The 24,840-nt window shown below is 39.4% G+C and overlaps 3 protein-coding genes across 5 annotated transcripts in view; 2 read left to right on the top strand and 1 right to left on the bottom strand.

Moving 5' to 3' along the window:
• Nucleotides 1-204: 204 nt before the first annotated feature.
• Nucleotides 205-2,252, top strand: mldr (mitochondrial ribonuclease P catalytic subunit). 2 transcript variants are annotated; one of them, XM_017623829.1, is made up of 4 exons: nt 205-1,488; nt 1,553-1,689; nt 1,795-1,945; nt 2,010-2,252. In XM_017623829.1, the coding sequence occupies exons 1-4, from the start codon at nt 349-351 to the stop codon at nt 2,148-2,150; spliced, it is 1,569 nt and encodes a 522-aa protein (XP_017479318.1). In that variant the 5' UTR covers nt 205-348; the 3' UTR covers nt 2,151-2,252. The 2 variants fall into 2 exon arrangements, with proteins under 2 accessions (XP_017479318.1, XP_017479316.1); XM_017623827.1 differs by having other exon boundaries at nt 1,753-1,945.
• Nucleotides 2,253-2,263: 11 nt separating this feature from the next.
• LOC108368880 (uncharacterized) lies at nt 2,264-3,298 on the top strand. Its single transcript, XM_017623830.1, has 2 exons — nt 2,264-2,591; nt 2,702-3,298. Exons 1-2 carry the CDS (start codon nt 2,278-2,280, stop codon nt 3,285-3,287), a joined length of 900 nt encoding a protein of 299 aa, XP_017479319.1. The 5' UTR covers nt 2,264-2,277; the 3' UTR covers nt 3,288-3,298.
• The window catches only part of BubR1 (Bub1-related kinase), a 25,837-nt gene continuing 4,006 nt past the window's right edge, over nt 3,010-24,840 (bottom strand). The window contains exons 3-8 of one of the 2 annotated variants that reach the window (XM_017623823.1): nt 17,696-20,224; nt 11,116-13,484; nt 10,926-11,040; nt 3,894-4,141; nt 3,326-3,812; nt 3,010-3,262 (exon numbers count right to left, since the gene is read on the bottom strand). In XM_017623823.1, the coding sequence (XP_017479312.1) occupies nt 3,368-3,812; nt 3,894-4,141; nt 10,926-11,040; nt 11,116-13,484; nt 17,696-20,224 (5,706 nt within the window). In that variant the 3' untranslated portion in view covers nt 3,010-3,262; nt 3,326-3,367. The other variant, XM_017623822.1, reaches the window with a different exon arrangement.

Here is a 24,840-nt window from a genome sequence, read left to right as displayed (position 1 = left end):
GAATACGCGCCTATGAATAGAAGTAAATTTTAAGTTGGTACTTAAATTTAAGTTGCAACTTTGTTAGTTTCGACTTAGTTGCTGGACTATGAATACGCGCCTATGAATAGAAGTAAATTTTAAGTTGGTACTTAAATTTAAGTTGCAACTTTGTTAGTTTCGACTTAGTTGCTGGACTATGAATACGCGCCTGTATGCTTAGTGAAAACTATCGATAGTGTTTACAAAACCATCGATGTATTCGATAGTCAAAAACCATAGTGCCATCGATAGTTTCTAATTCTATTTCCTTCATTTTCATACCCTGACAGTTCTATATTTTAGTAGCTGGTTATTTATTTAAATACAATGTTTTATTTTAAAATATGCCGTAAGAGTGCAATCTTATTTCGATTATCTGCCGTTCTAGAAGATGTCAATACCTTATCAAGGAAAGCTAGTTCCTACAAACGCACCCAGTTGAGTGTTCCACATTCAGACCACTTGCAGAGCTTTAAAACAGAATTGTTTCAGCAAAGAAGCGAACTAAAGGCCTGCGAATGGGAGGACTTGCGAAATAATTTGATTTCCAAGTACAAGCACATAAATATCAACAATGTAGATGCCATAATACTTGGTTTGTGCGGCGGGGCAGATCAACTCTCACTGGCTAAAAACTACGTGCGGTATTTACGTGGATGTGGATTGGAACCTAACATGGCAACAATAGGACGTCTATTGCGGATTTACAATGCTGCATACCATACGAGAGGCGGAAATGATACAGCACTAACCGCGGATGAACAGCAGTATATTTTAGATATTTATTCCCAGCTACGAGAGCGTTATGAAATCTTAGATGCCACAACGTGTGAAAATTTAATATATGGATTGGTATGTACAAATGATTGGCGCGCCGGTGTAGAACTTCTACGTATGACGCGGCAAACAGCTACGCCAAGTACCGCTGCTTACACTGAGCTAACGATAAAGGCTTTTACAAAGGGAGATTTAGAAACTGGTTGGCACCTACTCGAGGAAACTGTAATGCAGCGAAAGGAACCTAAATGCGAATCGTATTTAGCATATTTGCAGCATATAGCCAAGATACAAGCAAACTTTGAAAATAATTTTGAGAAATTGTTATGGTTCCTGGAGAAACACGAGCTTATTATAACCGCCAAAGTGGCGCAATATGTAACAGAAAACATAAATCCTAAAGAACTTACTGCCAAATGTTCCCAAATAGACAAAAAAGGAAAGTGTGGCATTTGTAGCCTGCGAATGAGGAATATTGCCATTAGCGATGCAGAGTACGCCAAGTTGAGTAATTCCTTTTTAAATAAGGTACTCATACGCAACGATATCTTCCAGAAATCAACACCCGAGGAGGTAGAAAGTTTCAAGCGCTTTGTTACGCAAACAGCGCCATACGATTGTGTTATCGACGGACTAAACGTGGCCTACTCAATGGGTGCAAAAAAACCGCCAAAAGTACTAGCCTCATTGGTAAGCTTTGTTTTTGGTGTTTTTAAATTTATTAACTACATACATATTTATATTTGTACTTTAGCTAGCTAATGTAGTAAAACATTTCAAAAATCAACGTAAGCATGTACTCGTACTGGGTCGCAAGCATATGAATAGCTGGCCTAAAGATGCAATGCTTTATATACGAAAAAATGCAAGCCTATTCCTAACGAATAATCTGTGAGTAGTTTTGGAAATGCATATGAGTTAAGTAATAATCTTACATTTGGATACAAAAAATAGTTCTCATGACGATCCTTTTCTTTTGTACGCCACTTTAAAAAGCGGTCAGACAACCGACTTTTTCTCGCGTGACCTAATGCGCTCGCATGCATTTTTACTAGGAAGCGAGTTGCGTACAATCTTTCGGCGCTGGCAGCTGGAGCATCAATATGCGTTAATTACACAAATCGAGAATGGAAAGATCATAGTGAAGGTAAAAAATGGGCAAAATGTGGCAATAGAATGAAGATTTAACTGTGCAGCTTCAATAATTGCAGGAACCAACACGCCATGTACTTTGCGCACATCAAGTTCAGGACACTTGGCACGTTCCGTACAAGCAAAGCTACTCGCCAAATCCAGCTGAAATATTTGAAGTGCCTGAAAGTTGGCTATGCATAAAATTTAACAAACATTGAAATAAATTTTTCAGAAAATTATGAAACTTTTTGCCTGTGGGTAGAATTTTGTGGGCATACAAGCATTTTACAAATTTTTCAGTTAACAAAATTTTTTGTTCTAACATCTTGGCGGTGAAATATAACCATGGCTAGCGAAGGAGTTGATGATTGGGATGAGCCTTTACCTTCTTCGTCCACAATTGAACCCGAGGAAGAAGAAATGTTGGAGGACAAGAAAGAAGAGCACGAAAATATGGTAAAACTAAAAACCTATGTGGCGCGCATGGCATATAAACCCTCACCGCCGCTCAGTGTTCGGCCGCGTACCGATCGAATTGCCGCAACGCAGAAACGCCACATTGTTGACAGTTATGTTGGGTATGGAAAAGTGTTGACGCCCAAGGAGAGACGCCAGCGTGTCAAACGATTAGCGCGTAAATATAATGCAATATCTACGGAGTAAGTAAAGAATATGAGTTGTATTACTAGTATTATTTTTATAAAAGCTATAATAATCAATATGCAAATCATATAAATTCTCTACTTAACTCTTCTGCGATATTTTTAAGACAATTAGAACAGATTATTAAGAATCAAAAATGTAAGGAGCGTAAACTAGAGGATCTCCACAAACGCAAACAGGAGCTTTACTATGAGATGCTCACCAAGCTGGAACGCCAATGTCGCACGCAATATCTAAACGTGTTGATTAAGAAATTTTCAAACTTCATTGCGAAGTTGGCTACCACAATGCAGATACCACCACAGCTGGTTGAGCCTTATTCGCGTATGCAACGCGGCATATTCTGCAATATTCTGTTGGCCATCGGAGTACAACCCACTAACCAAAATGCCATTTATTACACCACACCCGAAGCGATGGAGTACGAAGTGTGTCACAAATTGGCACATGCCTTGCTGAGTCTTATCATAAAAGCACTTGATTCAGCCTCCACTAAGCATCCGGATGAGATTGTACCACAAGAGGGCGACTTTGAAATGGACCGCTATATCAAAGACCGTTTGATGTGCGCTGCTGAAAAGAAAATATTGAATACACGCAATCAGGCTCATCAAACAAAGTTGAATCGCTCAAATGCACTAGCTTTAATGCTGAGGAGATGCGAAAACTGCAGCGTGAAAAATTGTGTATAGTAAAATCTTATAATTTATTATGTGAAATACAAAATTACTTGCTGCATATTTCATTGGGAAATCAATAAATTTTCGTAGTTTCATGCACTTAACGCTGCATTGAACTCGGCCACCTTCCTCAGTACGAACTTTTCCTTCTCCGCTATGTCTTCCTTAATAAGTGCACGCAGATTTTGTAAATTTGGCATCGACCCACAGTCCCGTATATTTAGTAGAGACTGAAATATTGAATCCCATAGGTTGCGATTAATGTAGCGTGGCACATGCGTCTTATGCATCCAGATGCCATTGGCACGTTGTGCAATATCCATGAATTTACCGAAGAGCATGACGTGAATGACACCTGCCAAGCCATATAAGTCCAATTGGTACGTCCACGGGCGTCCTTCACGCATTTCCACACACTTGAAGGCATTTTCATTGTGGACGTAATTGAAGGTCTGCCCGCGCTCAAATAACTTCATATCTATTGATACGCCAAAGTCGATTAGTTGTAAAGAATACTGACTACTGCGGTAATCTAAACTGAAAGTCGCAAAATAAAGAAGTATTTAAGCAACGAACATCAATGGACTATCTGTACAGTTAAAATCAAGCAAAACTTACTTCTTCATCAATATAAAATTATCTGCTTTAATGTCTGCATGTATTATATTAATTGAGTGTAGATGATCAATGATGCTGAGTAGTTCACAAGCTAACAACATGACGACGTATTCATCTACATTCCTCAATGTATGCTTTTTAATTTTATTACAAACCGTTATTAATGAGCCATGTTTTGAAAATGGTGAGATTAGAACGCTAGCGTTATTTCCTATGAGCGCATAATCGATACTCATAAACGCCGAGACCTATACAGGGGAAAGTATATGCAAATTTCCTTTAGTAAAAATTAAATTAAATACGTAAGTTAAAATAGTTAAAAAAAAGAGATTCAAAAAACGTTAAAGTGAGAAGAGGCTTTGACCAGCGAGTTCATTGAGGGCCGTTGGTTCTATGTTCGGTTAACACAAACCGGAGGTAAAAGCGTCGGTTAAATACGACTGCTTTATCGATCACAAGTTATATGAATGACTCCGAAAACGTTGATTATGATTCTTAAGTGAGAGGTAGTGACTGTAGGGTATTTTACCTATATGTTTTTATACTTGTTTAAATTCTTGATGATCAATTTATGGTTCAATGAATTTGTTATCAAAAAGAAAATTTTTGATTATTCAGGGTGTGTGTGAATCGGTAACAAAGTTTGCGACAAGTAAATTTTTGACAACTATGAGGTGAATAAAATTTCAGTAGCTGATGAGGCTAGTGAAATTTTTGACAAATGCATAGAAAATTTTGACAATCGCAAAGATTGTTGCTGTGTGTAATTTTTCGTAAAACAAAAGCTTGAATTGATGAAATGCTATCAGTGATGGTAGATGTTTTCTTAAACTATTAATTTCACTTCAATTTGCAATACTTTATTCCGACTAAATCTGCGGTTATCAAAAATTTACTGCTGTCAAAAAAGATTTCATTTCACACAGCAGATTGGCAAAACTGTCTCACCATAGTAAAAATATTATTCAACAGCTTTCCCCATATAACTTTGTTACCGATTCACACACTCAATAATAAACTTTCAACATATAAAAACTTAAGATTTAAACCAAATATATTTACTTATAAAATATCATATAATTGATATAGTGACAACCAGACATTAAACAAGCAGCGCTAGGCGTTGTCAACGTTATTCTATACGTTACGATCTTTGGCACTCAAGCCTGTCAAATGATTGTAGGGGAATACATCTGGCTGAGCAGATAGACGATTCGACATTCTGCACAATGAACGACGACGCACCCACCACGATTATGGGCTCGTCAGATCTAACAATTGTCAGCGCTGGTCTGATAAACAGCGTATCATGGCGCCTAGCAACAGACCATCTGCCCCTAGTCATCTCGATTGATAAACCTGCCGACCTTGCTTCCGCGGACCACCGGACCTATGTCAACTTTTCCAAAGCTGACTGGAAAGGCTTCGATGTTACTGAAAGCGCCTTCACTGCACTATCCATACCAACCCGGANTAACAATTGTCAGCGCTGGTCTGATAAACAGCGTATCATGGCGCCTAGCACCAGACCATCTGCCCCTAGTCATCTCGATTGATAAACCTGCCGACCTTGCTTCCGCGCACCACCGGACCTATGTCAACTTTTCCAAAGCTGACTGGAAAGGCTTCGATTTTACTGAAAGCGCCTTCACTGCACTACCCATACCAACCCGGCAAACCTTGAGGTTAGTTATCGATTAGAGAATGATTGGAGGACTAGCCACATTCTCCAATCTCAAACGTTAGAGAACGACTCGCAAAACTATCGAGAATCATAGCGATCTCACCAAAAATGGGACATAGTTCTCGACTCGAGAAAATATTGATTCTCTAATCGTATTCCAATGTTGATCGCTAATGGGATGCGAGTGTGAATTCCAAACTGCTGTTTTGCCTTGCTTTGTTTGTAAAATTTGTATTAAATGTATTTGCAATAAAATAATAATGAATTATTTGAACTTAAAAATAATTTATGAGTAATTCATTTGGAATATTGCTAATTTACATTTATTTGAATTTGCGTTGTTGCTCTAATCGTTCTCGAATCGAATTCTAATATAATTATCTAACTTCGTCACCGACTCGAGAACGATTAGATAATTACCCTAGTTATCTAATGTAGAAATCCAAATTTCTCTAACGTTAGAGACTGCGTTTGCTGGGAACCGACGTTCGCATAGGTGAACGTAAATTTCGCAGGGTTATCACGGCTGCTGCAGCTCGCATCATTNCCACATTCTCCAATCTCAAACGTTAGAGAACGACTCGAAAAACTATCGAGAATCATAGCGATCTCACCAAAAATGGGACATAGTTCTCGACTCGAGAAAATATTGATTCTCTAATCGTATTCCAATGTTGATCGCTAATGGGATGCGAGTGTGAATTCCAAACTGCTGTTTTGCCTTGCTTTATTTGTAAAATTTGTATTAAATGTATTTGCAATAAAATAATAATGAATTATTTGAACTTAAAAATAATTTATGAGTAATTCATTTGGAATATTGCTAATTTACATTTATTTGAATTTGCGTTGTTGCTCTAATCGTTCTCGAATCGAATTCTAATATAATTATCTAACTTCGTCACCGACTCGAGAACGATTAGATAATTACCCTAGTTATCTAATGTTGAAATCCAAATTTCTCTAACGTTAGAGACTGTGTTTGCTGGGAACCGACGTTCGCATAGGTGAACGTAAATTTCGCAGGGTTATCACGGCTGCTGCAGCTCGCTTCATCCCAGCAGGATGTATTACGAATTCGCGTCCGAACTTTCCTGCTGAAGCGGCTGTTCTAGCCGATGAGCGTGACAACCTTCGTCAGGCCGATCAGGGATCTCAATTCGGAGATTCGGCAACTTGTGAACCTACATAAGCGGAAGAAATGGGAAGAGCATCTGAAGACCTGCAACTTCGCCTCTGGTGTGAGTAAGATTTGGTCAACCGTGAAGTCATTGTGCAACCCGGCGAAGCGTGACGACAGAGTTGAACTTTCGTGGCCTCGCTTTGTCGGACCCGGAGAGATGCGCGAGCTATTTTAGCCGGCAGTTAATTCGGCATTCTCCGGTAGATAAAGCCAAACGTCGAGTGGCCAGAAGGCTGCACAAAATGCCAAAACCCACTGCGCCTCTTGTTTTCATCAGCGGTAAGGTAAGGGTAGCCATCGGGAAGGCGAAAGCCTCCAAAGCTATTGGACCCGACGGAATAAGCATGCTGATGCTGAAAAATTTGGGTCCTGCTGGAGTAGCGTAACTAACGGAGATCCTCAATTTGTCAATGGCCACTCTCGTCATTCCAGACATCTGTAAGATGGGGAGAGTGGTCCCACTGCTCAAACCGGGGAAACCAGCCATCACAGAAGCCTTATCGCCCGATAACCCCCCTTTCTGCGGTAGTGAAGCCACTAGAGGCCTTGCTACTCCCGTATTTCACGAACCACCTGACCCCAGCGAAGCATCAGCATGGGTTCCGTAAAGTGCACAGCAGAACAACAGCACTGAACGCCATAAACACTCAGATAACTCGTGGCCTTAACCGAAACCGCCCCTTTGAGAGAACTATTCTAGTTGCGTTGGATCTGTCCAAGGCGTTCGACACTGTCAGTCATTCAATGCTGCTAGAAGACATAGATGCCTCCTCACTCCCACAGGGACTCAAACGGTGGTCGACGAGTTACCTGAGTGTTCCGACACTCGTCAGTAGTTTTTAGAGACAAAACCAGCAAGCTACGAAAAATTAAACAGAGGGTACCACAGGGTGGTGTCCTGTCCCCATTACTGTTTAATTATTATACCTCAAAGCTCCTTCAACCACCAGAAGGTGTCAATATTGTCTGTTATGCTGACGATTGTTCGATCATGGCGTCTGGGAAGGGAATTGATGACTTGTGGTCGAAAATAAACGGTTATCTCGCCGAACTTTCTCCCTACTTCACTGCAAGGAGCCTTGCCCTATCCCCTGCGAAATCCTCGGCAACCTTCACCACCTGGACGAAGGAGGCCAGACTGCAACTGGCNTGACGATTGTTCGATCATGGCGTCTGGGAAGGGAATTGATGACTTGTGGTAACAATACCGACGGTGAATAATNTTGCCCTATCCCCTGCGAAATCCTCGGCAACCTTCACCACCTGGACGAAGGAGGCCAGACTGCAACTGGCTATTCACGTTGATGGCGTAACAATACCGACGGTGAATAACCCGAAAATCCTCGGAGTCACCTTCGACAGTCTGCTCTCCTTCTCGGCGCATAAAACCGCAATTGTCAACAGAGTACAGAGCCGCAAAAAGGTCCAAAGTCGCTGGCCAGCAGCACTTTGGGCAAAGCCGGTTCTAAACTATGCAGCGCCCGTGTGGTCACCTGGGACAGGCAGGACGCAGTGGTTGAAGCTACAGACTTGCCAGAACACGGCACTACGGACAGCGACCGGATGCCTACTGATGACGCCCCAACACCACCTACACGACGAGGCCCAGATGCTCTCAGTCAAGGCGCATAACACAATGCTCTTCAAACAGTTCCTTGTTGGGAGCCACAGACGTGGTCATCCTAGCAAACAGCTGCTTGCAGAAGAGCCCTCGCCAAGGCACGTCAGGTTCATTAAACAACCTCTGGACCCGTCAGCCTACCGACAGGCCCTGAACGGCATTCACAGGGAATCAGTATCGAGTTATGTAGAATCTCGCCATGTGAATGCCCTTCTAGGCACAGAACCATCTGACGTGGACGACAGAACTTTGTCTGCCTCGGGAGACCCGCACCACATTAGCCCAACTTCGCTCTGGCTATTGCAGCAGGCTTAACTCATACCTGAGCAGAATTAATGAGGATGTGCCCAACCAATGCCCGGCATGTGCAGAGTCGCCACATGACTCTCGGCACCTCTTCACATGCCCTGAGAACACCACCCAGCTGACGCCCATGTCCTTATGGACAGACCCTGTTGAAGTCGCACTCTTCCTGGACCTCCCCTTAGCTGAAACAGACGACAACGTTGACGGATGAACCGACCTGAGCGAGGCTTGGTAGCCGCTACAACAACAACAACAACAACCAAAAAACGTTACCACTTCTTGCCTCGCGATTCTAGGTACGTTAGTAATGCAGTATTCGGAATTACGAGACGAGCAGTACGTTCACGACTCTTATAATCCGAAATATGCAATTTTACGCGACGTTGCTCGTTCACGGCTGTTACGATTTGAGCCCAGCTTATGAGATGGTAACAAAATTTACCAGTTACAAGAGTACAGAATGCGAAAAGGATTTAAAAATTTGCAGGAACTTTATTTACCGGTTACTAAATTTTTGTTACCTGTACAGAACAGTTACGTGTTTTTTCGAAGGAGCTCTTAAATGCCGTACGCCAATATCGAATTATCGTCGATTCCTGGTATGCGATTACAATTGCTCGACTATAATACATTTCTCATTGAAGTCTACAGCGGCTCTTCACAGCGAGATGCGGCTGCATTAATAAATGTATCCACTAAAATTTTAACCCACAGAAAGTTATTATTTTTGACACGCCCACTGAAAAGGCAAACCAGTCTTCATAGAAAAACGTATCTGCCATTTTGAAGAAGACTCCAAAAACGGCATGCACCTATCCCTTAGAAAGGAAGCTAAGAAGACTATATGACCTTGTGACATGCTTACCGCTGTCATATAAGGGAGCGCAATACGGTTCGGCGTTTTGGAGAGGAGACCGCCGTTCAATCCGTTCTGAAACACAACGGACTTTTTTAGCACCAAACGAGAATTTCGTTTGGACCAATGGATTTGGATGCTTTCCCCTTCCATTATTTTGGCTTTGGTCTTATCCACCTCGCCGAAAAAACGGGACTCAACGAAATCTCTGCTCCGCTATACCCTTCGTCCGGTTGGAAAGATCTAAATTGCAGGACTTTAGCTGATATTCCAGCTTATGGCTCTCATCAGGTTGTTGAATCTTTAAATTTACGTAAATTCTTGTGGCCTTATGTATCATAACAAGTAATTTTTAAGCAAAAAACAAAACCGACTTCAATTTTCATATACAAATTAAACCCTGGGATTCAGTAATCTCAAGTCACTAAATTTGAGACTAGCAATTAGTGACTATTTTTGTGACTTGAGATGATTTGGGTATTCAGTAGGAGAGTCACAAAAAGTTCGCCAAAAATGTGTGGTGAATACAAACACAGACAGTCAACTGATAGCGTTTATGCATGCCTTTTGCCCGCGCCGCTCAAAGAGTCGCAATGGCCGAGTGGTCAAATCATTAGACTGCCGGTCGAGAGATCCGGGCTCGAGTCCTCCTCGTGCGCAGAGAATTTTTTTATTTAGTTTTTTTTTCGTTAGTTTTATTTTTTTACATAATCTTAAGATTTTAATGTTTTAAAAACAAAAAAGAAATTGTTTTTCAATGTATTTGTATATCAAAACATTTTGGTTTATAATTGATGGAAATGTCCAATTTGCGCAACTAAGTTCCAATTCGGCATTTGAACTTTAGACTGCCGGTCGAGAGATCCGGGCTCGAGTCCTCCTCGTGCGCAGAGAATTTTTTTATTTAGTTTTTTTTTCGTTTGTTTTATTTTTTTACATAATCTTAAGATTTTAATGTTTTAAAAACAAAAAAGAAATTGTTTTTCAATGTATTTGTATATCAAAACATTTTGGTTTATAATTGATGGAAATGTCCAATTTGCGCAACTAAGTTCCAATTCGGCATTTGAACGTGGTGGCGCATATTGGACTTTTCCATCAGTTATAGTTCAGAAATAAAAGAGGCTGATGCTTTGCATTAATGCAACTTGGAACTCAGCCATATATATATATCGAAGAATTGATAACCTCCTCCTATTTTTTAAGGTCGGTTAAAAAACAAAATTGGTTTAAAGACATATATATAACAGTTAGTCTTCTTATTTTTTATGAATTTGTGTGCTAATATGTAGGGCACTCTATGAAGGACCTAGCGAAAATTTTCACGCTTCAGTCGAACTAAATGATTAAAAGGTATTGTAAAAATAATTTTTAACTCTTACCAAATCATCGGAATTCAAACGGCTGTGCACCTCCAAACAGATATAGTATTCCCAAAAATTAGGCGGTCGCTCCTGCTTGAGCGCATACTTTTTTCCAGTCTTATTATTCACACCACTTTAGTGAAGATAGCATACAAAAGAAGTAATAAAATAACTTTATTTTACTTTAAAATTAATAATTTTTGCTTACCAGTAAACTGCGCCGTAGGCCCCCTCTCCTACTAATTTTAACACTTCAAATACAGCATCGTTGACCTTCAGCTTGGTTGTATTATTTAGGCGCGAAACATGTCCTACCAACATGCAAGTCGGCAATCCGGCAATGTAGTTGCTAAATTCGATTTGCTCTAAGAAGGCATTTTGCAGATAACCATTAAAAGGATTGACCTGCGGATCTTCCTTGTTATTGTCGATAATTTGAGCTGTTGCATTCAAATCCACTTCGCGATGCACGTAGACATTCTGTGAGGGCGTTTTCGGAGAGGGTGATTTTTCATTCCAAATATGTTGTTGAATTTTCGGTGTCTTGGGCGTGTGCTTAAAATATATACTCATTTCTGCCTCAGCTTCATCAGCTTCAACGCCATCCTCGGGAACATCAATTGCTATTGGCTGTGTAATGCTCTTAGCTGATGTTTGAAAAGTGGCCAATGGTTGTGGTATTTTACTCTCGCAAAGCGAAGATTTTGTAGCTGATTGTTGTTTTGCCGACATAGTTTCTGTAGAATAACTCGTACGTTTTTCTTGCTGCAAATTGGATTGCGATAATACGTTTGGCGCATTTGGCGGAGCTGGCGGCAATTTCACTGCCGGTGGCGGTGTTTTAAAAACATTATCTTCCTGTTTTATGTGCAATGAGTACTCCTTAATTGGCGTTGGCGCTTGTACGGTATTAAGTTCGGTAGGTGGCAACAAGGTGGAATTCTTAATCATGCTGATATTTGTGGAGAACATAGCGGTTTCCGCGTTCAACTCGAAGGACTTTTCACCGGAAAGGCGAATACTTAGCGGATTGTGAGGTATACTCGTACGAGGTTTTTGTTCTAGGAAGAGTAATCTATTTGGCGTTTGAGCAGCGCTTGTTTTGGTTTCTATATTGGTGTTAACGTCCGTTAGCATAGGATTTATGAGGTCACTCGCTTTTTTCGAATCATTAAAAAAAGTTAGACGTGTACTGCTCTTTTTTGCGCTCATTCTATTACCAGACGGGCCTTGAAAGCCAGAGAAGTCTTTCATATACGAATCTAAAAACATTAGAGGTTTCACAGATGGTGGTGCTGGCGCTGGTGTTTTCGGCTCGACAGCAAGTTTTTGTAGCTCTTGTGGATGTTTCTTTGCACTTTCCCGTGCTGGGGCTTCCAAAGCCATTGATAAATCTTTGAGGTATGAATCGTTAATGTGTATTGTCGGATTCAGATTTTGTAAAGCTGCGTTACTGTTTGATTTATTTGATTCTGTCTTACATTGTAGCCACAGTTTGCAATTTTCCAAAGGTTGTGACTCTGGAACAAATGAAAAATCATTAATGCGAGAACTTCCTAAGTCTAGTTTGTTGTTTTCTTGTATTCTTTGCTGAGCTATTTCAGGTTTAATTGGGAGAGGTTTTGTTGTTGTCGTTGATGTGACTGTCGAGGTAGAGAGCGAACCGTCTTGCACAAGTTGGTTTTCATGTACAATGGGCTGTGATTCCATAACCAACGAAAAATCCTTCAAAACCGAATTGCGGATCTTTGTTTTCTTGACTTCCTTTTCAGTTTTCTCTTCTTTATTGGAAGAAGAGTTAAATAGTTGTTGCTGTCGTTCAATTTCAAATGGTTGTGACTCCATCACCGTGGAAAAATGCTTAAGGTAGGAGCTACCAAGATCAAATTTAGCTCTTTCTTCGTCGTTTGTTGTGCTTGGCGCCACCATTTTAACAAATTCAATTTCTTTTTGACTTTCCTTTTTGGTGGGCTGTGATTCCATTACTAGCGAAAAGTCTTTGAGAAACGAATTACTTACATTTCCACTTGATTTCGTTGCTTGTATTTCGGTAAGCTTACTTTTGGTAGCAGACCTATGCCACTTATTATCAGATTGTGGTTGTGAGTCCATAATTTCAGAGAAATCTTTCAAGTAGGAATCACTTAAGTCCGATTTTGCCTGCTGCTCCTGTATGTTATTTTGTTCCGCAGCTTTCCTTGCAGCGGATTGATGTAAATCTTGCGATTCCACTCCCAGCTTACGTTTTTCTAAGTTCGTATCAGTAGTTAATATAACATTCGTCGAACACTCTTTCGGTTTTGCATTGGCATTGGCCAGAGTATTTGTCCTGGCAGCAATGCCCTCCGGTTGTGGTTGTGACTCCTCAATAAAAGAGAAATCAGGCATAAACGAATCGCGCGCGATTACTCTGTGTACAGCTGGCACTGAAGGCCCCATGGGCTTTTGGGCGCTCTGAGGTTTGGTGGTAGAAAATGAAAGAGCATCTTTCTTCAATGCCACTTTATCTAGTTCATCCTCGAAAAGCGCTGGGCCCTTGAAGGTCGTTAAAGCACTCGTCGATGAAGAGTTGGTAGTCTGCGGAATGAAGAAAACCAAAATTGTCATATAAAATAAGGAAACATACATATACATATAGACATATGTATGTATAATTGCAGATACAGATCTCCAAGAATTATGCATTCTATGAAAAATAATGAGTATGGTTATCACTAACTGGACTTAAATGTTAGGGAGATCTAGCAAATTAATAACACCCTTATTCTAGAACCCGAATTTTCGTAGTTCGTAATTCGTAGCTACGTTACGAAAAACGAAAAATCGACATGCTGCAACCCTTGCGGAAAAATGTGCAGCATTGCCAGCTATCAGTTGTTTTTCGAAGTCAGCTGTATGAAGGAAAATAAAGTGGAAAGGAATTAAAAAAAACACTCATCATGTGCCTGTTTATAGTAAAATTAGTTGATTTTAAATATTTTGAGGAAAATTATGGATTCTGATGCATTTGCAGCAGTGGAGTAAGAGCGCGCTATGGCAATGGACTCGGAAAGGTATGCGGAGCTGCCGCGCATAGTAACCATGGGCGCATCCATGTCAGCTTCTGGTTGAATTGTTGAACCACAAGCCAGAACTCCTCCTATGCCTGAAGAACTGGTTCTCAATCCAGTTAATGCAATAACCGCTTCTAGCCCATTGAAAACATGCATTTTGTTAGGTCCACCACCTGTTGCGCATGCTTCTGCCTTCGCCGCGCTTAGGGTTTGTAACCCTTGCGTTTGGACCCAACAACCAATCAAACCAACCAAAACAAAATCATTGTGCAAATAACTAAACCGGACCCAAGTTTCTCGATAAGGGGCAACAAAGATTCTTTTTTGCTCGTTTATATAAAGCAGTGGATAAAAATATACGTATATTCGAAAGGCAAATTTATCTGTTTAAATAAACAGAACTAATATTTCCTGCAAACACACATAGATTTACATCTTTTATCTCGCCTCCGACACAGATTTGTTTTCGTACAAAATTACGCAAAAAAGCTTACTCGTTCGTTTTTAGGCATGCTATTGTTACGAATTTCGAAAGTTCGAGGATACGATTCGGATTGCAGCATATCATTTCTACGATTCGAAGCAAAATCCGAATACGAAAGTGTTGCAGAATAGGGGTGTAAATTTAATATCTTAGTTGCATAGAAGTACTATTTAACTTCGTTATCGACATTGTAATTAACACGCATTGATCGATCGTGTCGGAAAATGGAAAACATTTGAGAAAAAACAATTTTAGAGTTTTCGAATTCCATGATAAAAATACATATCATGTATCAGCATGGTACAATTGTTACAGGTAATGGTGAAATTGAAAACATATATCTGTAGATGGTGTCAAATCTTTCTTCTCGCTCGTATTACTACACCTGGTATAATTTCAGATTGGTAATAATTGGAGACATTAAAAAATGTGAAATTAAAGCTCAATTCAAGACCTATCTTAAAGAAAAACGAGCTCTAAAACTAAACTAAAATACGACAAATTGACAGATCTGGCCCACAAATTTTTTAGCGCTCCACCCGCTAGCGTCCCAAGTGCATGGCTGTCACCTTGGCTCAAACAGTACCATTTTTGGCTCTATTTTACTTTTACCACACTGTATAGGTTAAGCACTCGTTCAATGTTCTAATAATTGCTTAAGTAGATTATAGCTTTTTTAATCTTAAGCCTAATAATGCGAATGCGAATGCGAAAAATATGACATTCGAAACATCCCTAGTATGTACAATGAACATAAATTTCTTTTAATCAAAAAATAAAACAAAGAAGTTTTTCCTAATAGCGTTTGCTCGGCAATGAAAAAAGCTTCTCATAATAATACAAAAAAATACAACAAAAAAGTTTTCCCTAATACCGCACAATGGGGCTGCTTCATACAAGTGGGTGCTCAAAAGTCTGTAACCGGATTTTTTACCCTGAAAACTACGAAGACACATCCAAAACGGAAATATAATATTATTTTTATAATGTTATTTCATTATTTTGTGTACTAACACTGTTCAACAAATTTTTTTTCTTGTTAAATTGAAAAATATGTAGAGAAAAATAATAAACCCAGATCATCCACTATTTCCAATAAGTCACTTCGTGTTCTAAACACTGAAAAACTAATTCATTGTACATTGATAATTGTAATTATGGTAACGGGCCATAAAGATTACTTAAAATAGAAACAATAACAAAACAGTACAAGGCACGATAAAAATTTTATTCGTCTATATAATCATCAGATTCAGGTTGTGTATATTCAAAATTCTCTTCTAAAAGCATGTCTTTTACTTCTGGATCAAATGATTTTCTTTTTACTGTTTGTAAGGGTCTTAAACTCGTAATATGAGGATCAGAAGAATAAAGTAGACGATGAAATACATCTTCAAGGTTAGCTTTCCTTGAAGTTTTTCGGCTAAAACGTTCACGGCACGCTTTGAAATCTTTATTTCGTGATTCGAAAAAAACATGCGGCAGTTCAGAGAAGTTTCTTCAGATGGGGGGATTAATAGCGTCGAGAACTTGTTAGGCTTCACTGCGATTTCCACTAGCTCGCAGGCTCATTTGTGCTGCGAACGTTAATTGTTCGTGGGAATAATCTTGATGAAGCTAGGACGTTTTCCTACGTTTTGACTGGTCACTAAATTCTCCAAAGTCTTTAGTGGGCCTTCCTCCTTTAGGTATCTGATACCCCACAAATTGACAAGTTTTTTATAACCACGCTTTTTCCGATTCATAAAATCTATTTTTGTGTCTACTGCATCTAATCCATTTTAAGGTAATGTAGCTCTTGAAATTGCGCAAAAATATTTGCAACTTCTTTCTTTCCGAAGCAGCTGGTTTGGCTTGAAATATACTGTTCCACATCTCTCAACTTTCATTGTAGTAATTTAGACGGGCTTTTAAAAAATATTTCACACAAATCCCGATTTTTAATGGATAAAGAATAAATACATACGGTATATACCATTCTCTTCCATTTAGTTTGAATTTTTCTTAAAACACTCCCACTTGGAACATATTTTTGATAAAATAATGACCAAATGTGCCTGACAAAATTTAATAAGTTCACGTTAAAACATATTTTTCTCAAAAATGCGCAACGTTCTTGTGCAAATCTTTTAAAAAGAAAAAGAAGTCTTAGAAAGAAAAAAACGAATTTAAAAATTCACTATGAAAAAAAATTTTTTATTCAAATTTTTTCCTTATATCTCAGAAAACATTGAAATTATGGGCGGTATTGTCACTTGCGAAGCGAATGAATTTGGCGAAGCGAACGGTTTGGCGAAGCGAATGGATTGGCGGACGCAACTTAAATATACATTAAGAGTGTTCTCTTTTACCAGCTTGTGCAAGTTCGTTGCATCGCGAACACTTTTAATACCTTCTCTTCCTTTTAATTCGCTTCTCCAAACCGTTCGCTTCGCCAAAATCATTCGCTTCGCAAGTGATAATACCACCCTATGTAATGATGTAAAGTTGTAAAACAATCAGCACACATTGCTTATTCAACGACATAGTTCCTTCTAAACTAATAGTAACCTTAAACATAATAAGACAGCCTTTAATAACACATATGAACTCGCTTTCGATATCGGAAAACAAATTTTCTGACTGAAAAGTTAACTTTGAGCTGTTGTACGCGGCAACTGGTAATAGTTCGGAACCCAATGTTTATACACGAGATTTGCTACTTTGTTATGACTCTGCTGGTATATATTTTTGATCTTAAATACCAACTTTCGAAAAATGAGTTTTGAGCGTCGCCCTCTATGAAGAAGCCCCAGTGTGTAGCGTTCGCTCGGCAATGAAAAACGCTTCTCATAAAAATGCAACCTCCGTTCGGAGTCGGCATTATACTGTAGGCCCTCCCCTTTGTGTGACAACATCAAGGCGCACGCCACAAAATCGGAAGAGAAGCTCGGCCAAACACTTACATATTGTGCAAGCGCCAAACTAGTATTATTATATTTATTATATTTTTCCCCCTCTCTTGTTTATTTTTTTTTCATGCTTAAATTTGAAATTGTTTTTTTTTAATTTTTTATATTTGTTGGTGTTATTCCCTATTAAGCATATAAAGTGGAACTCGACAAAGCTTTAAGGTGTCCACCACATTTCAGGTTTTTAGCACTTTATTCAGCTAAACGTTTATATTGTGACATGAGCGCTGAAAGCCGTAATGTCTAAAGAGCTTGATGTGGAGTTCTACTCTTATAACAATTATGTAATCACAACCCTACCTGCTTTTGTATAGCTTGCGCTGCCTTCAAGTGCATTACGTCTGGTGTATCGGCATCACAGTGACGTTTAGATGCTGGGGTACGTGCCTCCATGCATTCCTTAAATGCAGAAACTTCATACCTTGGGTGCAGTATACTTTTCCCAGGCGGAGTCTGTCCAAAAAACTCAAATGAATCATCCAAATTCGAACTGACATTTTTAATAGCTGGCAGTTGGGGTGGATCTAGCGCAATCTTCGTATCAGTTTTTTCTGCTTCCAACTGCATCATTGCAGTTGGTGCTATGGGGATTTTAAGCAATGTTTCCGTCTTGTCTTCCTGAAATTTAACTATTGAGCGCGAATGCATCAGCATTTTAGGCATAGTCTCAGTCTTGTCCTCTTGAAAACGTAAACTGCGTATAGCATATCCAGCCGCAGTGTCCTCTGGCTCATCAATGCGCGTAAAATTGCCAGCTTGTTTAATTTTGAGCGGCTCAGTACGATCATCTTCGAATATAGAAAAATTTAAAGCGTTAGCTGGTATGTGTACATCGGTTTGTAAACGCATATCTGCCGGAGTTGCTGCCTCCACAACAACGGTCGTAGTAGCAATAGTTGGCAACTCTTTATGAGCCATCTCATCTTCAGCTGCCCGAGCTATATTTGCGGCCTGTGTTGTTGTATTACTTTGCAGACTGATGTTTTCCATGGACACAACCACTTCTGGCGGCATGGTGGACGATTCACGTGATCGCTCTTCTAGTGTTTCTAACTCAGTATGTGGCATTATGAGGCGTGTTAAAACCTCACGTTCGCCCTCCCCATCGGAAGTACTACTACTGGACTTTGTTGTCGTACCACCTGTTGTGTGAGTGCCTTGAGTGGTGCCATGCTCCGAGGTTTCTAAAATGGTTGATAGCTGTTTTACCATTTCTGGCGAATACTCGGATGTGCCTTTGAGAGCATTTTCCTGCTCATCGACATTGGGTTCAACTGCAGAGGGAAACTCTGGGCTGTCCAGAATTTCTGGAGGATTCGGAATACTCTTCAAAACTGAACCAAATTTGCGTGGTGCACTTTTTTGCAGCATCTTTGGTGTGCTAACCGATTGCGATTTGATAAATATATTAAATGTTTGCGTTGAACATGTTTCTTCAGGATCATAAACTGCACCCCCCACAGCCCCTTCCATGGCACTTGCTATTGGCTGTGTCTCAACTGAACAAGTTTCAGAAAAAATTTCAAATCCGAGTTTATTCGTGGATTGGGCTTTCGATGCCGTCGACCCCAAGGAAGTTGAGTTAGGCAATGCAGGAGTTTTGAACATAAAATCTGGGCCACTTGCAGAAGGCACCTCACCATGGAAAATTACAACTTCTTTGGCCAAATCAGCGGCCGGCGCTGTGGGCGTGATTGTACTAGTTGTATCTTCGAATATTTCGAATGGCAGTTCGGATTTATTTGCAGGTACAGGAGGCTCATTGATATTTTTAGTTACTTCCTTTTTATCCATAACTGCAATAACCGGCTCGATATCTTTAGTTTTTGTCTCAAGCTCCGTAAATTCACTAATGTGTTTGCTTTGTGTCGCAACTTCATCTTCATTATTCTTTGTAGCTGTCATAGCATATTTGGGCGCTATGGATCTGCGGGTGGGGAAGAAACTTTTGCGTCGTTGAACACGTTCGCTAATTTCGCATGATGTCTCATCCATATCAGCGGTCATCAAAATCGTATCATTTCGACGTAAGCGTTGGGCCATTAACTCTTCTAATTGGTACTCAACTTTCTCTTTTGGGTTATACATCTTGCCAAAGCATACGACCAAACTTTTTAAATTTTCTGGCTCGAAATAAGTATCTGATTTACCCAATTGTTGTGGTCTAGATTTTTTCGCGAAATTGGGATACTGGCGTATATTGAAATCTATACCATTAGACCAATAAGGCTTGCGCTTTTCAGTAAATTCATTTGATATGCCGCGCTTTCGAAAGAAGCGATATGCTAGATATTCCTCTGGCTGAAATTCTACATTAGGTCGAGGGTACATATAACATTTATTATATTTGGGAAGCGTTCGTGAATCTGGTTCATTTTCAATAGTGACCGGTGTGATCCATTCTTTTTGTGGCAAGTTTTTACTTTTAAAATTGGGAGGATATTTGAAAGGCTTATCATAATTACGTTCCCCTTCTGTGATCGGTGGCTGCAGCGGCTTGGTGAATTCATCGTCTTCATCTTGTGCCATTTCAACGTCTTCGTGTATACTAAATCCTAAATCGGTATTAGTTGGAACTTTGGCAAACAGCTTTCCTGGCGTTTTCTTATCATGAGCTTTATTCCATGGACCAGGTTCCTTACGATTTTCCTGATTGCGTGCTGCATCAATAATTGAGCCGGCAACCGATTTAGGTTCTTCAAAAGCCGCAGTTTCTCTTTCAGTTTCCGTCGTTGTAGCTGTGGCAAGCGGCAAGTTTGGGTTGGCATTTTCGTCATGAAATACTGGAACATGTGCGTTGCCTTGTTTGGAAGAGCAGCTACCTGTCGTCTACAAAACATCAAAAATTGAATTACATAAAAAAATAAAGTATTAGTTATTATTATTAAAAATTATATTAAAGTCGATAAATAAAATAATATAAAATATGTACAGTGCCGCACTAAATTATTGGCACAAGGTATTTTTTACAATATATGCAACATAGTTCATACTAAACAAAAAACAAAAATACTTAAGTACGTTTGTTGTTTTATGGCCCATTCAACTAAATTATCGAACACACTTTGTATGGAAGAAACTGCGTGAAAAAAATTGTCAAAAATCAATGCGATTTTTCACCAACTTCAAACTTGCACTTTGTTATTCCAAAATTTATTGGGATATAATCCTACATAGATACTAGGAATTTTTGTAGAAAATCTTATTAAAAAGTTGCAAATTTGTACAAAATTTATTAAATATCCCCGAGTTTTGCACAAAATTAAGAATATTTTCTTTTTTGTTGAAGTTTTAACTATATTTTTATAAAAAAATTGTCGAACAAATTTAATTAAAAAATTTTGCATATGGGCATTTGCAACGGTCGCGAACCGTACGTTCGTATACTTTTGAAGTTCAAAAAACAAGGATAAATTTTTATTTATTTTTGTATGTTGCGCGATAGCATTTTGCTAGGTACATATATCTTTGATGCAAAAGGCATGATCTTTCGATTCTTATTTTTCAATGTGTTAGCGATAGACATACGGTTGCGGAAGTACGAATAATGGAAGTCGCTTTTGGCTGTAAATTTTATATTAAAGTGGAACAAAGTAGCTTCCTCCTAATTGCGTGTTGAAATATGTATCTCTATTATTTTTTTTATTTATAAGCTTAAGAAGTACCATCATTTTTTATAACTTTCATAAACATGAAATTGTATTATAAATTTGGCCCGATATTTGTAAGTACCAGAAGAGGAAGATATACATAGATCCACATAAATGATTGTCAAAATGATAAGAATGTCGAGCTGAGGCGATTTAGCCAAGTCCATTTGTCTGTTTGCTTCGCAACCTAGTCCTTCAATTTTCGAGATATCCGACTGAAATTTGGTAAGCTAGTATATTTTACAACGCTTTTATCAACTTACAATGCTGTGTGTCCAGACACCATTTATAGCAAAGTTTCTATACAACCTAGTCTCGATATCAACCTCGTCGGTAGGTATCATATCAAAGACATACAATTCGACTGTAGAGGTAGATGTCGCCTCGCCGGAAGTATTTAAATATTGCGCCTAAAAATAGCACTACATACGCTACAGCGGAAATGGACGACACGCTGTTGTTGTTGTTGTAGCGGCACTACTAAGCCCCGCCTATTTCGGGTCAACATTCAATCATTTTCGTCAAGCTCAACTAACGGGAGGCCCAGGAAACCAGCTGTTTAATGGGGTCGGACCAGAGGGAGGGGGTGTTACGTTGAGTCGGATTGAGCTGGCACGTGAAGAGATGGTTGGTGCCGTGAGGGGATTCTCCACATGCCGGGCACTCATTGGGGATATTGGGGACGAGTCTGGACAGGTAGCTGTTGAGACAAGCTACAGTATCCAGACCGTAATTGAGCCAGGGTACGTTTGGCAATTGAAGCTCCGTTTCTTCTACGGGTGGTGATTGTGGTCCAATTACGGCATTCATAAATCGAGAGTCAAGGTAGGTGGTGACTGACTCTCTATGGATGTCGTTAATGGCTCGTCTCTATGTCTTCGGGTCCAGTGGTTGGTCTACGCATTGCTGGACTGCGTCCCTGTATACGAATAGGTGCCCCCTGACGTGCCTCTGCGGAGGTCCTCCGAGAGAGTCTGTTGGGTGTTCGCTTCTGTGGCACCCCACCAGAAATTCTTACAAACATTTTGTTGTGTTCCCTTACGGGAGCACTTGGGCCTCACTGTGTAGGTGGTGCTCAGGCGTCATCAGAAGGCACCCAGTCGCTGTCCGGAGTGCGGCGTTCTGACACGTCTGTAGCTTCGTCCACTGCGTCCAACTGAGTCCCCGGCGTCCAAACTGGCGCAGCATAGTTTAGAACCCGCCGGCCAATATCCTTGTATGTTGCCAGCAACGTTTCTTTGTCTTTGCCCCAATGTGCTGCCGGTGAGCGACTTGAGGACCTTGTGCGCGCTCTGTACTTTATTGACAACCAGCGTCTGAACTTGCTTTATTTTTCTTTTTAATTTGCTTCGACTTTGCTGTGGCTGTGAGAATTTTCAATGCCAACAGCAAAGGGAAAGTAAAAACAAAAAAAATTAAACTGTATTGTCGATTTGCTGCCAAGCGCGACAGTAAAGCGACAGCAGTACGAAGAAAAAATGCAATTCGACTGTTGCTGTGCTATGAAGACCTTTACAGCACGAAAGCAAATCTACAGCAAGAGGAATTTCGACTGTTGCTGTGCTGGTCAAGTTCTTCGCAGATTTCTGAACGACTGCCATATGTATAATGTTAATTTCTATTTTCATCACACAAATACAATCACTGAGGAGCAAAACCGGAACAGTAATACATAATGTGAATTTTCTTGCAATATATTCGCAATATGAGAAGATTTTTTTATAATCTAGTTTCGGAATTCACATTTCCAATGTTTATTTCATCAGAAGGCCCTAATAACAATAATTAATACAAGCAGATAAAGAGAGAAAATTGCAAAAAAAACGTAGCAACTAGTTGTTCCAGTTTTGCACCCGACAGAAAATTATTACCATTTGCTTGACTTTTAATAAATTGGCCATAACCAATTTTGAATATTTTAGCTTTTATGGTCATCTTGGGATACTTTCGCACAGGTTTTAGACGAACTCTGTTGAGAACGCGCACCGGTTTTCCTCAACGCCATGCCCAAGGTCTTGCATGCGATTGGGCGAATTTTCGCAATTGAACAGTGGCATTTTCAAATCAATTCCATACAGTTTTCTGTTGAATCAATTCTGGGCTTTACGCAGGTCACTCCATGATTATAAAAACGTGGTGATTTATACCTATTTTGCCCCAGAGTCGGAGGATATTTCGGATCATTGTCCTGTTAAAATTGATAAAAGCCTTGCGAAAAATATCCTCAGAAATTGCCAAATTCTTTGAAAATGCTCATTTGTTGTCACTTTTCTTTTTACCGTTGATTATTTATTTATTTATTTATTTATTTTTATTTATTTATTTTTATTTATTTATTTATTTATTTATTTATGTCTAAAGTTGTAAGTGGTACAGACATTATGAAAAATTACAAGCTATGTAGTTAAATTTTTGGTACAATTTGAAGCGTTAAATGAACTAAGAGTAAATACAATAAAGGCTAATATAAATTTTTGCACAATAAATAGTTTTTCAATTTAGTATAGATAATTGATTTTGATTCCGACAAGTCAAGATCCAAAAATTTTGAGAAACAGTTGTACTCGGTCAAAGTCCTGACAATGGGGGCATTTGCATTGTAAACTGTTTTATTTAAACCAATACGAAAAGTATCAAAGCGACGAAGGTTTCTACTCGGCACAGTGAAATCTATCAACCCGAGAAGGGACGAGCAGTCGACTTTACCCAAGACAATGTCAAGAAGAAATGACACGGACAGAAGTGAGCGTCTATTGTTTAATGTTAATAAACTAATCAATTGGCAACGCGACTCGTAAGGTGGAATCGGTTCAGAAAAATTTAAAGTGTGCAGAGCAAAACGTAGGAATATTTTTTGCACTCTCTCCAAACGATTGATGTGAATAGCGTGATACGGTCTCCAGATAAACGCGGCGTATTCCAGTTTAGACCGTACAAAGGCAGTGAACAAAGTCTTAAGTGTGTACGGGTCAGAAAATTGCGAAGAATGTCGTCTAACAAAAGCTAGCATTGCGAGAGTTTGAGATGGTATAATTTATATGCGCATTAAAATTAAACTTGGAATCAAAAAACACTCCCAAGTCTTTAAACACACCAACTGATTTGAGAACGGAATTAGCTAAATGATAAGAAGTGGACAGAGGTTTAGGTAGTTTAGAGAACGTGGCTTTGTGGCATTTATTGATGTTAATGAAGAGATGATTCTTGGAGCACCAATTATAGAGGTTGTTGAGTTCAGATTTTTCTTTCTTTTTTTCTTACTCCCTAAGGCGTAACACGGCCCTACATCATTAAATGTACACATACAAACCTAATAGTTTAAATATTTTGGGACGTTAGGCGTATCCCTGATGCAGGTGCACAGCACTTGAACCAATATTCCGACTTAAAACGTTTAATTTTATCCTCAGAGTTAAAAAATGTAGGGCCATGCCCTAATTAATAGTAAATTTTGGTGGAATAATGTGGTCGTTTATGAAGAACTTGCAAATTCCCGCTTCAAAATAATACCAATCCAATGTTTTTCCTTAGTAAAAATGCGTTTCTGACAAAAAAATTTTCTGGATGTCAAAGCAGGCTTTCTCCTCTTTATCTTTGTGCTGCAATAACTTGTTCCCATGTCTTACATAATGTCCAGTCACTTGCTTTGTGGTGAAAAAGCAGTAATTTTTGATTTTGAATCAAAGTTTTTTGGTATTCAGAGACCCCCCAATATGCCTAGCCTAGCAAATTGCAATTTTTTGTGGTCTCTTGATCTTGCAGACTGAGGTCCGCCCTTTTATCGTTTGTTTAGAT

The sequence above is a fragment of the Rhagoletis zephyria genome, unplaced genomic scaffold, assembly GCF_001687245.7.
Source record: "Rhagoletis zephyria isolate East Lansing unplaced genomic scaffold, Rhagoletis_zephyria_1.1 Rzeph_scaffold_03371, whole genome shotgun sequence".
In the NCBI taxonomy this organism is placed as follows: Eukaryota; Metazoa; Arthropoda; class Insecta; order Diptera; family Tephritidae; genus Rhagoletis; species Rhagoletis zephyria.
This window is presented reverse-complemented; position numbering and strand designations above follow the sequence as displayed.

What these genes read in the sequence shown, in the direction of transcription:
- mldr (XM_017623827.1), top strand. Translation starts at nt 349, where the DNA reads ATGTTTTATTTTAAAATATGCCGTAAGAGTGCAATCTTATTTCGATTA. An exon ending in CAAAAGTACTAGCCTCATTG is followed by an intron (nt 1,489 to 1,552) that starts GTAAGCTTTGTT and finishes TTTGTACTTTAG; the next exon opens with CTAGCTAATGTAGTAAAACA. An exon ending in ATGGAAAGATCATAGTGAAG is followed by an intron (nt 1,946 to 2,009) that starts GTAAAAAATGGG and finishes CAATAATTGCAG; the next exon opens with GAACCAACACGCCATGTACT.
- LOC108368880 (XM_017623830.1), top strand. Translation starts at nt 2,278, where the DNA reads ATGGCTAGCGAAGGAGTTGATGATTGGGATGAGCCTTTACCTTCTTCG. An exon ending in TATAATGCAATATCTACGGA is followed by an intron (nt 2,592 to 2,701) that starts GTAAGTAAAGAA and finishes GATATTTTTAAG; the next exon opens with ACAATTAGAACAGATTATTA.